Here is a 12,409-nt window from a genome sequence, read left to right as displayed (position 1 = left end):
CACCTGCATATTGTACAATTCTACCCAAATGGCAAGAGTATGGAGAGAGGCACAATGATCTGTGGTAGCCAGGGCAAAGAGGTGAATGGATGGAGGGATGATGAGTAAAACCATACATTGAAAATATTCTGTAATATACTATGTCAGTGGGATACATACCATTATAAACTTGTCCAAACCATAGACTGTACAATACAAACAGTGAATGCTAATGTAAACTATGATCATTGGGTGATAATGACGTTATTGTAAATTTACCCACTGCAACATGTGTATCATTCTGGAAATGTTGGTAACAGTTAGAGGCTATTCATGTGAGGGGCAGAGACTATATGGGAAATCTTTATAATTTTTACTTAGTTTTATCATGGACATACAGTGCACTAAACATGAAAGAGAATGAGAGTGCAAAATTTGTTGTCTTTTATATAGTCACACACAGAATACAGCAATGGTCACATTGAATAAAATAATAAATCAAAAGAAGTCTTAATGAAGTGTGACCAAAATAATGTGCCTAGGAAAAATTCCCCCTATGTATGAGTAGGGATTTTCTAAGAGGAACTGATAATAATATCCTAGTTTTGCTATAAAGAGCATAGTAACACACTAGAACAAATTACATGAATAGTTTTGACTTACCTAGACTCTAGATCCAATGAAATGTCTAATAAAGAATTATCTGAATCCTCAAGTCCTCTATCCACGTTAACATGTTTGTCCATCTCTTCTAATTCTTTCAGGCACTGATAATACTAGGGAAAAATTACCTATGAGTTCATTATAAACTTAACATGGCTTTCTAATGAAACTAGTTGAATACTTATAGATATCCAGAAAAATGGTAACCATGATATTAACAACCCCCAACCCAAGATACCGTCAGGATATCAACAGGAAAGACCAATACAGGTTCCCATGCAGGTAGCTATCTGATGCCCTGGAAAGTGAATCTCTTCCAAGTAGATCTGACTTACCTTGCTCCGGTCAGGATCACAGTAGTCCAAGAGAGAATCACAAAAGTGATAGCCCATTGACTCCAAGTCTTTTGTGCTGAAGTGAGTGCCTCGCTTATTACCTAAAAAAATCAAAAAGTTTATCCATCTTGGAGGATGAGTTAAGTTTTCCTTATCAGGTAGGCCTGAATTGTGTCAATAAAATGCTGGTATGATACTACATTCTGTCTTTTGTTTGTTTGTTTTTGTTTTTCAAAGTAGGGTTTCACTCTAGCCCAGGCTGATCTGAAATTCACTATGGAGTCTCAGGTGGCCTCGAACTCATGGTGATCCTCCTACCTTTGCCTCCCCAGCTGGGATTAAAGGCGTGCGCCACCACGCCCGGCTTTTTGTCTTTTGGATTTTCTTCTCTGGAGTCATTTGATGGCTTGTGGCTTTTGTTGTTCCTTCTCCACCTGTATCAAAGCTGATTCATTACAGATCATGTTTCAAGGTAGAAGAAAATTCAATCATACATATACCTAGCTACCAGTTTAAACAGTATTAACCATTATTCTATAACTTTATGAAAAATGTCATCACAAATAATGTTGTGACATTCAAGATGCTTTAAAAACTAGAGAGAGATTACATATGTGAATTTCTAGCAATTTCCTTTAAGTTGACACATTTTCTTAAAATGGAATTTTTTCTTTTTGAGACAGGTTCTCACTATATAGCCCAGGCTGACCTTGTGCTCAAATCCTCCTCCCTCTGCTTCCTGAATGCTGGGATTACAGGCATGTAACACTGTGCCAGCCTAGAGTTGATGTTTTTTAAGAGCATGACAATTATCTCAATATAGAATATTTTAACTGCATTAATCTATGTTACATGTAACTAAGATATTTCTTAACTTTTTTTTTGGTTTTTCGAGATAGGGTCTCACTCTAGCCCAGGCTGACCTGGAATTCACTATGGAGTCTCAGGGTGGCCTTGAATCATGGCGATCCTCCTACCTCTTACCTCCCCAGTGCTGGGATTAAAGGCGTGCTCCACCACGCCTGGCCACTATTTTTTTTTTTTTGAAACAGGGTCTTATGTAGTCCTGGCTGGCCTCAGACTTGCTATTTACTTTAAGCTTGATCTTGACCTTCTTATACTTTTGCCTCCATCTCACAAGTGTTGGGATTCCAGGCATGTGCCAAGATACCTGGTTTTATGCTGAGGACCAAATCCAAGGCTTCCTGCATGCTAGGCAAACACTCTGCCAGTGAGCTATATCCTGAGCCCAGAGATGTTTTAAGTGAAACTAAAGAGAATAGGTTTTTAAAAAATATTTTATTTATTTATTTATTTGAGAGAGAGAGAGAGAGAGAAAGAATGGGCACACCAGGGCCTCCAGCCACTGCAAATGAACTCCAGACGCGTGTGACACCTTGTGCATCTGGCTCACATGGGTCCTAGAGAACTGAATCGAGGTTCTTTGGCTTTGCAAGCAAATGCCTTAACCACTAAGCAATCTCTAGCCCCACAGTTTTATTTTAGTTCCAGGAACCACATTTTTCCTTGTAAATTTAAGTTGACACCAACCAACCAACCAAACAAACAAACAAAATGTTCAAGTCTATTTGTTGCCTTGCAACTAAACTAAAAACATTTCTGGTATATTTTACATATGTGCATTGCTTTTTATTGGAGTCATGAGAAACTCCCATTTTAAAAGTCTGTAGGACTTCCCTTGAAAAAACAGAAAATTTGAGGATTAGTTATGAAGCAGTCAATTAGAGTATTGTATGTGCATGCTAAAACATTCTTTAATAAATGGAAAACAATGATGAGAGATGCCATAGAGTGGAAGTTTCTGTCTCCTGTTTATAGAACAGATTAAATATCAGCATGCATTCAAGTGGGAAGAATGTAGTCACCAGCAACTTGCCTATACTATTAATTTTCCATGAAGCTGCATTTCAGGGCTGGGGAGATGGTGCAGTCGGCAAGGCGCTTGCTGTACAAGCCTGCAGCCCTGAGCTCAATCTCTAGCACCTGAACAGAACGCCAAGTGTGGCTGTGCATTCCTGTAGTCCCAGCACTGGGACGGCAGGATCGCCAGGGCTTGGGGGCTAGCTAGTGCAGCTCAGTCGGTGAGCCTGAAATTCAGTGAAAGACTGCCTCAAAAAATGAGGTAGAGAGTGTGTGAGGAAGACACTCAGTGTGGATCTTGGGCTTCCACACACATCCACGTGTGCCCACACATACTGAGCATACATATGCATACGTGCATACACACATATGCACAATCTTTGATTTTATGTTTTGAGAGCCATGCATGAACAGTCGGCCTTACCCAGAGTAGACCCACAAAAGGTGGCCTCCAGCGTAAAACTGTTCCTGATCCCCATCTTCCACATCACCACTCGGCCTGTTCCCTCTTTGCTCTTCTGAACTTTAAACTTGCAGCCTGAGAACGAAAACTGAGAAGCCAGAAATAAAAATGAGATGTTTATCCTTCTCATTCAGAAGGGTTGAAAGTGAGAAAATACCCTTGTAAAATCTGTATTTCTCACTAAAGCTGAGGGTGCTACCTTTCATTTCCTGACGAATAGAACTGTTTTTTTTTTCTTTTCTCTCATTTTCTTTCTCCTCTCTTATTTTATTCCCTTATCTTTTTTTTAAACTTTACTTTACTTTTATTTATTTATTTGAGAGACAGAGAGAAAGAGGTAGAGAGAAGGAGAGAGAGAATGGGCATGCCAGGGCCTCAAGCCACTGCAAACGAACTCCAGACGCATGCACCCCCTTGTACATCTGGCTTATGTGGGTCCTGGAGAATCGAACCGAGGTTCTTTGGTTTTGCAGGCAAAACGCCTTAACCACTAAGCCAACCATCTCTCCAGCCCCACTTTCTTCTCTTTTGCTGACAGGGTCTCATGTAGCTGAAGCTGGCCTCAAACACGCTATGTTGTTGAGGATGACCTAGAATTCTTGATCCTTCCATCTCCACCTCCCCAGATGGGAAATAACTATTTTTTTTTTTTTTCCTAGTGCAGGGGATTGAACTCAGAGCTTTGTGCATACCAGGCAAGAAGCACTTTACCACTGAGCTATATCCTCAGCTCTTGAAATAACTCAATTTAAGGATGGACTATTTATCTTTCTGAGGACTAAAGATTCTTATTCCTTAGTAAAATATACTTTTAAAATCATTATATAACATGTATCTAAAATGAGTTTATCAATCCTTGTTACTAGTGGTATAGGATCTTATACAAGTCCCTGCTTCAGCCTCCTGGGTGCTGAATTATAGGTGAGTACCATGAAAGCAAGGCTCTAAGACTTCTCATCAGTACTACAATGTTTTCATGTTTAAGAACAAAAGTTACAGAAAGAGATTATTTTTGATTTCATATGAAATATGACTGAAAGATATTCTGAAAGGTTGTCTATAGAGATTAGTGTTTAACAAGAGATTTCATTTTGGTAATTTAATTTTAATTTATTTATTTGAGAGGGAGAGAGAAAGAGGGAGAGTGAAGGAGAGAGAGATAGAGAGATAGAAAGAGAGACAAAGAGAGAGAGATTGAATATGGGCATGCCAGGGCCTCCAGCTGCAAACAAAGTACAGACACATGTGCTACCTTGTGCATACGGCTTATGTGGGTCCTGGGGAATTGAACCTGAGTCCTTAGGCTTTGAGGCAAGTGCCTTAACCACTAAGCAATCTCTCCAGTCTTATTTTTTTAAAATATAAAATTGATTGTGTTCCAGCCTATGAATTGTAATGCATATAAAGACTCATGTGACTACCATCACCATCATCAGATACAGAATACTCCTATTAACCCTTTAGACACACCCACACCCCCCTCGTGCTCTCACGCTCTCTGCCACCTTTCACCCCCGCTACCAGTTCTTTTCTCAGTGCTCACTGTGTTTTTGTATTTTCAAGATTATCTAAATGGAATTATAGAGTATGCAACCTTTGAGACTGTTTTATTTTTCCACTTAGTGCATGCCTTTGATTCTATTCCCTACCACAAAGACACTTGTTCATTTTTTTAAGTTCTCTGATGTTTTCCAAGTCTATCATTATCATTTCAACATAAGTCTGCCATTTTCAAGGAATTGGTTCATGTCATCTAGATTGTTAAAATCATATTCATAACATTGTTTTCCATTACTGTAATTTTTAAAAAGATTTTATTCATTTTTATTTATTTATTTGAGAGCAACAGAGAGAAAGAGACGGAGAGAGACAATGGGCACGCCAGGGCCTCCAGCCACTGCAAACGAATTCCAGATGCATGCACCCCCTTGTGCATCTGGGTAATGTGGGTCCTGGGGAATCAAACCTAAGTCCTTTGGCTTTGTAGGAAAGTGCCTTAACCATTAAACAATCTCTCCAGTCCCTTGATGCCTATCCTTATACATTTAAATATAATGTTTATTCTGCTCTCATTAGACTCTTCTGTAACTGTCCATTAAACCCAGTTAGTTGGTGCTTTTCAGTTCTTATATAGCTTGCTTATTTTCTATTTTCCAGTTATTGTTTACTGAGTAAAGCATTTCAGATCTCCAAATATAACTGTAGATTTGCACAAAGATTTTAGCATAATTTTATGATCCACTTCATTACAATTCTTTCTTTTGTTCCTTTCATTCCTCTCTCTTGCCCCTGTTCCTCCATATCCCTTCTCTTAGACTCTTTCTCCCATCAACCAGTCCCTGTGTTATTTTGATGTCTTAATTTTATTTTTGTCTTCCTTCATCATCTATGCTGATATGTTGATGGCTCCAATACTTGTGCAAAGATTTTAATAAGAAACATTTAAGAGAAAACATAAAAGTAAGCTTCTATACTTTTGAAATCTTTGTGGAAGGTGGAAGGCTTGTTTAAACTGGGACCATAACAGGGAAGATACAATCAGTTATACAGCTAAGATCCTAAGGACTATATCAATACTCAAATACCAATATAGCCTAATAAGATGAGATCAGTTTATAGGAAAAATAAACTATATCTACAAGAGTCAACATAATGTTTCATAGTGATAGCTTTAGATAAAGGAGTGTTTTCTCTGATCCTTCTGAAAGGATGAATATTGTTTGGGTAATAAGCCTGTGTTTTCTGTAAACAGCTATTCTAATCAGATCATTCTTTCCTTTTGATATGTTTGGGTTACAATTATTCCCGTAACAATGAATAATTTCCAATAAGTCCTCTATAAATTAATCAGCCAGTTAAAACTTAAGAGAAAGTATATAGAATATTTTTATGTTAAATTATTTTCCTTAAAGAATTAAAGTAATAACCACATCATGGCAACCAATAGCTCCAACCTTTTACATTTCCATAGTCTATGAAGATCATTATATACTGCATTCTTCTATTATTCTAATTTCTATGTATTTTTGAATTTTGGCTATTAATTTTTCCTGGGAAATTCTAATAAATTACTATGTATTGCTTAAGATCTCAATAATAACCTCTATAATTTATAACAAACAAATAGAAAGAACTTTCAGAAGTGGCGGCAAGATGATAAGAGCATAGGAATTTTTATGATTTGAAAACAATAAAAAAAATTAGGTTACTAGGCAGCTCCTCCTGGCTGTTTTTTTACTCAGCTGTATAAATCACTCTGAAGAATTAATGAAACAGCAGATTTCCAATAGGATTGCCCAGCCCACTGTCCCCACAAGCAAATTACCAAGGCAAAGTTAAAAACTTAAAGGTGCTTACTTGGTTTGGACAATTTTTGCTCAGCATAAGTGGGAAGATTCGCTGTTGTAAGTAAAGTCCTTTCCCTTTGGATCTGTTGCTGCCATCACAGCCGTACATGAAGATGTTCTGTTTCCTACTATGACCATGAAGATCACAGTATAAAATAACTTCTCGTTTCTCCATTAACCTATCAAAATGAAAAGGCATAAGCTTCTAGAGACACAACTACAGATTTACAAATATAATATTGAGATAAACAGAATTTCTTATAGCCTAGCTTTTAGCTTCTTCTCCTTATCTATACTGCAGACTATTCATAGATATCTTAAAGAAATTTATAAGTTCCTGTTAACTTTTTGTGAAATCAGGATGTTGTAGTTTTCATTATAAGAAAAAACTTTACCTTATTTCCAAAACTTTCACCAACAAGATCTGCTTTATTATCTTATTTTCTGTTGTGTACAGAAATCAAAGCACCCCATGTTTGCCATGTTTCACCCTTACAATAGATTCTTTTTGACTTACATATTCCTTTTCAACTTCATAAATATAAATATAAATACTAGTCCTAGACTTAAAAACAAATTTTATGCTTCACATCCTTCCTACTCAAGCTACCAATGTTCTTCTGTTTATGAAGTTCTGAAGCACTTTATTTGCACTGTTTTCTTGTTACTTACCTAAGAAAGTTTTCATGTTTTTGCTATTCAAGCCATTTATGTAAGGATTGAGAGCATGAAATCATCAGAACAGTATTATACACATAAGTACCCAAATATTTGTTAAAAATTGAGTGCCTGGGGCTGGAGAGATGGCTCAGCAGTTAAGGTGCTTACCTGCAAAATCTAATGACCTGGGTTTGATTCCCCAATAATCATGTAAAGCCAGATGCACAAAGTGGTGCATGCATTTAGAGTTCAACTGTAGTGGCTAGAGGCCCAGGTATGCCCTGTCTGTCTATCTGTCTGTGCTTGAAAATAAATTAATAAATAAAATATTCAAAAAATTGAGTGCCTGGGTACTTGGTGCTGAAGCCAATTAATAGTTAATTTTTGATTAGTATGATAACCAAATATTCTGAGAAAGTAGTACTAAAATTTGAATTGATTATTTTCTAATACATTACTAATAAATTAAAAAATATTTTACTTTATGTATTTGAGAACTAGAGCCAAAGAAATAGGGAGAGGGAGAGGGGGGAAGAAAGAGAGGAGGGAGAGAAGGAGAGAAAGAGAGAGGGAGAGAGAGAGAGGGAAATAGAGAAGAAACGGGCACACCAGAGCCTTCTGCCCGTGCAAATAAACTCCAGAGGCATGTGCTACCTTGTGCATATGGCTTATGTGGGTTCTGGGGAATAGAACCTCGGTCCTTTGGCTTTGCAGGCAAGCGCCTAACTACTAAGCTATCTCTCCATCCCTCTTTTGCATATTTTAAAATTATACACTGTTATTTAATCAAAATTTCACACAACATTTGTTATATCTAGAAGTATACATACTAAAATGTTAATGATATTATAATGAGATATTTATAATAAGACATTACTTTTATTAAAAAGAATACATCTTTGTTATGAAATTCTAACTCAAATATGTTATATTCATCAATTTATTGCTCTTATTTTGTGCCCAACAAATCCTAATTTCTTTTTTTTTTTTTTTTGTTTTTTTGAGGTAGGGTCTCACTCTGGCTCAGGCTGACCTGGAAATCCTAATTTCTAACATACATTTGGCATAAGGCCACTAAGAGATTATTCCAAATTCTTAGGGCATTAGATTATAGAGCATGAGTATTAAGTTAAATCCTTAAATATGAAGCATGCTATACATTTAAAAATCCAGTATTCTATGTTGGAGAGATGGCTTAGATGTTAGGGTGTTTGCCTGCAAAGCCTGGTGACCCTGGTTCAAGTCTCCAGTACCCACATAGAGCCAGATGCACAAAATGGTATATGCATTGCATCTGGAGTTCATTAGCAGTGGCTTAGGCCCTGGCATGCCTTTCCTTTTTTCTTCTTGTACATAAATTAAAAAAAATACTTAAAAATACATAGCTGGGCATGGTGGCTCATTCCTTTAACCTCAGCACTCAGGAGGGAGAGGTAGGAGGATGGTTGTGAATTCAAGGCCACCCTGAGACTATTTAGTGAGTTCTAGGTCAGCTTGAGCTAGAGTGAGACCCTACCTCAAAAAACAAAACAAACAAGTAACAACAAAAAACAAATAAAATACAATATTTATAGTTTAGTGATTTTTGTTTTTTGTTCTGAGGTAAGGCCTCATTCTAGCCAACTCATTCTGTAGTCCCAGGCTAGTCTCGAACTCACAGCAATCTACCTACCTATGCCTCCCAAGTGCTAAACCTAGTTTAGTGATTTTTGAACTTTCTATAGGAAAACCTCTACTTCTAAGTAATTAATTCCTAAAGAAACATTATTACTTCTGAAGTAGAACAGGCTATTGGTATTTTTCATCTTACATTAATAAAATAAATTTGGATTTTCTTCTTACCCACAGGTAACTAAGGCATTATAAGTATTTTATACTAAGTATCCTGACATCATACCATCATTTATTTTACATGCTTAAATATGGACTTAGTTATATTAAGTATGATCACCTTTCCACATATGTGTGACTTGACATCTTATATTTCATGCCTGATTTTGATTAATTGCCTTATGACATTTTACTTTTTGGAATTCTCTCTGAAATTATTGAATAGAGTTCTCCCTTAACCATTCTACAAGGGAAGCTGAGAATTAAGACTTTTAAATTAGCTTCCATAAAGGCAAAACAAAGGGTATTGGTTTGTAATCCATCATATGTCAGACCAGGAACTCTTAAAGTGAAAGATCATTTCAAGGACATAATCAATAATCCAATAGGCATCCAATTAGTGCCCCCCATCTCTCTCTCTCTCCATATAGATATACATATACATATACATATATATATATATGCATATATATATACACACACACATACATACATATACATACATACATATATGCATATATAATATGCTACACACACATATATTAAATTACTAGATTGATAAAAAAGTTACAAAATAGTGGAGAGTGTTCTGGTGCACTCCTAGTTTCTCTTAAGATTGAGATAGTATGTAAGTATGGTATGCTATTAAAAACAAACAGACAAAACAACAAAACAAAACAAAACAAAAACCCCAAAAAGCAAAGAAACAAACCCTGGCACCTTACTATGAACTTTATTTGTATTCCACTAGGTTTTTTTTTCACTAATGTCCTTAATTGCACCCCAGAATCCAGTGCAGGAATCTGCATTTCATGTAGTCAGCTATTTCTATGGTTTGCATTCCCAGGACAAAAAAGGCACAAGTTACTTTTTAATTCCTTAATCAGTTCCTAAATAGTTCCAAGGTAGCATAGAGTTCACATTTGTGAGAGGTACATAAAGCTAAGGCTTTTAGTTTTTTTTGAGGGGGGTGGCTTTGTATTTTACTTCCTATTTTCCAGTGCTGATATATGAAAGTGAAAATTGAGGCTAAATTGCCTAAGACAGTTGGGGAGCCCTGTCAGGTGCTTCTAAACTCTGTCAGCTCCTCTGAAGAACTAACTGGAGGGAACCTTGGGTTCCTCAGCTTAATAACAGGGTTCTTGTGCTTCTGGCTGTAAGGAGTCCTGTTAAGAAAACTGAATAAGAAGATAGTATTCTCTATAATAGTGTTCATCATTGCAACATTTGAATAATCCTATTTTGTAGTGAGTTCTCATGTCTATATGATTTAATTGATTTTTTATTTTTTACATTTGAGAAATTACATTAAGGACATCTTGAGCTTCCAAAGTTCCAGTCCCTATTCTAAGAACATTAGAAATAATTTTTAATGGACTCCTTTCAACTTTGAGGCATTATTCTTCTCATTTTAGAGATAACAAAGCTGAGACCATGATTGGTATTTATATTGCACAAGGTCACACAGTTAGTAACTTATACAGCAGGAATTCCAATGTGATATGCTTAACTTTCAAGTGCATTCTCTGATCCAGTAGCTTAAGGGGTTCTGAAAATACAATGCTTGTTCTCTCACTCAAGAGACCACCAATTCCTGACTGTTCTATCTAAAGCTATCAAGTACTTCACTCATTAAAGAAATAAATATTATATTGACTTTCTTTTTCTAGATTATTTGGAAATCCTAAAGCATTAATTTTCTGGGAGCAAAGAATACTATTATGCAAGAAAGTTTAAGAACTATGCTGACTAGTAGTAGCAGTGTACAGACAATGTTCTGAGCTACAGTCCTCACACAAAAATGATTCACAAATCCAAAGTAAACATTGATGCCAAATTTAGCTTTATCAAGAAACAAATATGGATTATGCCACAGTCATCAGTTTCACAGAATCCTATGGCAGAAGGGTGTGCAATCAGACTTGGGAAAAATAAATAGTTAAAACTACCTTAAGAAAAGTTAGTAAGATAAATGAATGGGATTGGGTGAGCAACATTCTTGTTACAAGTTTACTAGTTAAGCAGAGAGGCAAGTTGAAGCTTACTTTACCTGTGGATCATGTTCCGGGTATACCAAACGGAAGGAAAAGATTCCTTCAGGAGAGATGTGTAATTCCGGTTTAAATCCCGTCCAGCTAGGGAACACCGATAATTTCCTACAATCACACCATCTGGATTCAGCATGGGTACCACCTTGAAGATGAAAGTGTCCCGAAGCAACTGTGCATCACTCGAGTCTCCTAAAATATAATCTAGGAAGCCTTTCATTATCCAAGAGCTGTTGGTTTCTCCAGGATGGACCCTTGCGGTCAAAATCACAGCCTTTCGCTTTCTTGAGTCAGTGTTCTTCAAGGGGGTGGTGATTGTTAAAACATACACCATGTTCCTAGCAAGTGTGTGGCACAAGACACGTATTTTACAGAACTTGGATCGCACTGGGTCATTGCTGACGGCAGAAAGGTATTCCTGTAGGTTGGTGTAAGTGTATGGATAGCAGTGAGCAAAATAGCACGTGTCCTTGTTGTGTGGAAATTGAAAGGTCCACGTCAGAGAGAAAAAATGGCGCCCACCGTCTTGCCTCACGTTGTTTTTGTAATACTTGATCTGGTCTCCTATTCTTTGCCAGCCAATTTTATGAGTCTTGGCTTCTTTTTCAGAATAGAACAGTGGGCGCATGCCCCGATTATAAAGACTAGAAGGCTTGGTGAAGTTGACAATAGTGAATCTGTAGACTATTTCCGCTTGGGTATTAGTGACTTGGAAATAGTACCACTGTGTGTCTTTATTTGTGAAGAGGTCTGGGCGCAGAGTCAACTGGTATTCATACTCTGCCCTAATACATAAGAAGGGAAGGGAAAAAAAAGCATGTAAGAATGGAAACGACATTTCAGTTTAAGTTAAATGAGGAAAAGCATTTTATTGTTATCTATTTTACTTAGTCACAGGAAACTATTTTTGGGAAACAATGTTATTAGGCAGTATCCAATAACAGCAAGTAATCACAACAGATAAAATTTATGATTTTTTTCTCTTGTTGGTTGAGAAACTAATTGTAAACTAAATTTATAGCCTTTGTATTCACTTGTAATTCAAGATAGAACATATAAATACAGATTTTATAAAGCTTTATATATTTCTTTCTTTTTTTTTTTTTTGAGGTAGGGTCTCACTGTAGCCTAGGCTGACCTGGAATTCACTATGGAGTCTCAGGGTGGCCTCAAACTCATGGCGATCCTCCTACCTGTGCCTCC

At 36.7% G+C, this 12,409-nt stretch overlaps 1 protein-coding gene across 1 annotated transcript in view; it reads right to left on the bottom strand.

Annotated features, from left to right (window-relative positions):
• Positions 1 to 11,834, bottom strand: part of LOC101597900 (AGBL carboxypeptidase 3) — a 55,647-nt gene extending 43,813 nt beyond the window's left edge. The window contains exons 1-4 of the mRNA XM_045160077.1: positions 11,209 to 11,834; positions 6,679 to 6,847; positions 3,283 to 3,409; positions 978 to 1,078 (exon numbers count right to left, since the gene is read on the bottom strand). Coding sequence (XP_045016012.1) covers positions 978 to 1,078; positions 3,283 to 3,409; positions 6,679 to 6,847; positions 11,209 to 11,834 — 1,023 coding nt within the window. The remainder of the gene's footprint in view (positions 1 to 977; positions 1,079 to 3,282; positions 3,410 to 6,678; positions 6,848 to 11,208) is intronic.
• Positions 11,835 to 12,409: the final 575 nt, after the last annotated feature.

Source organism: Jaculus jaculus, chromosome 10 (genome assembly GCF_020740685.1).
Source record: "Jaculus jaculus isolate mJacJac1 chromosome 10, mJacJac1.mat.Y.cur, whole genome shotgun sequence".
NCBI lineage: Eukaryota > Metazoa > Chordata > Mammalia > Rodentia > Dipodidae > Jaculus > Jaculus jaculus.
Note: the sequence above shows the minus strand (reverse complement) of the source record. Positions and strands in the feature narration are given on the sequence as shown.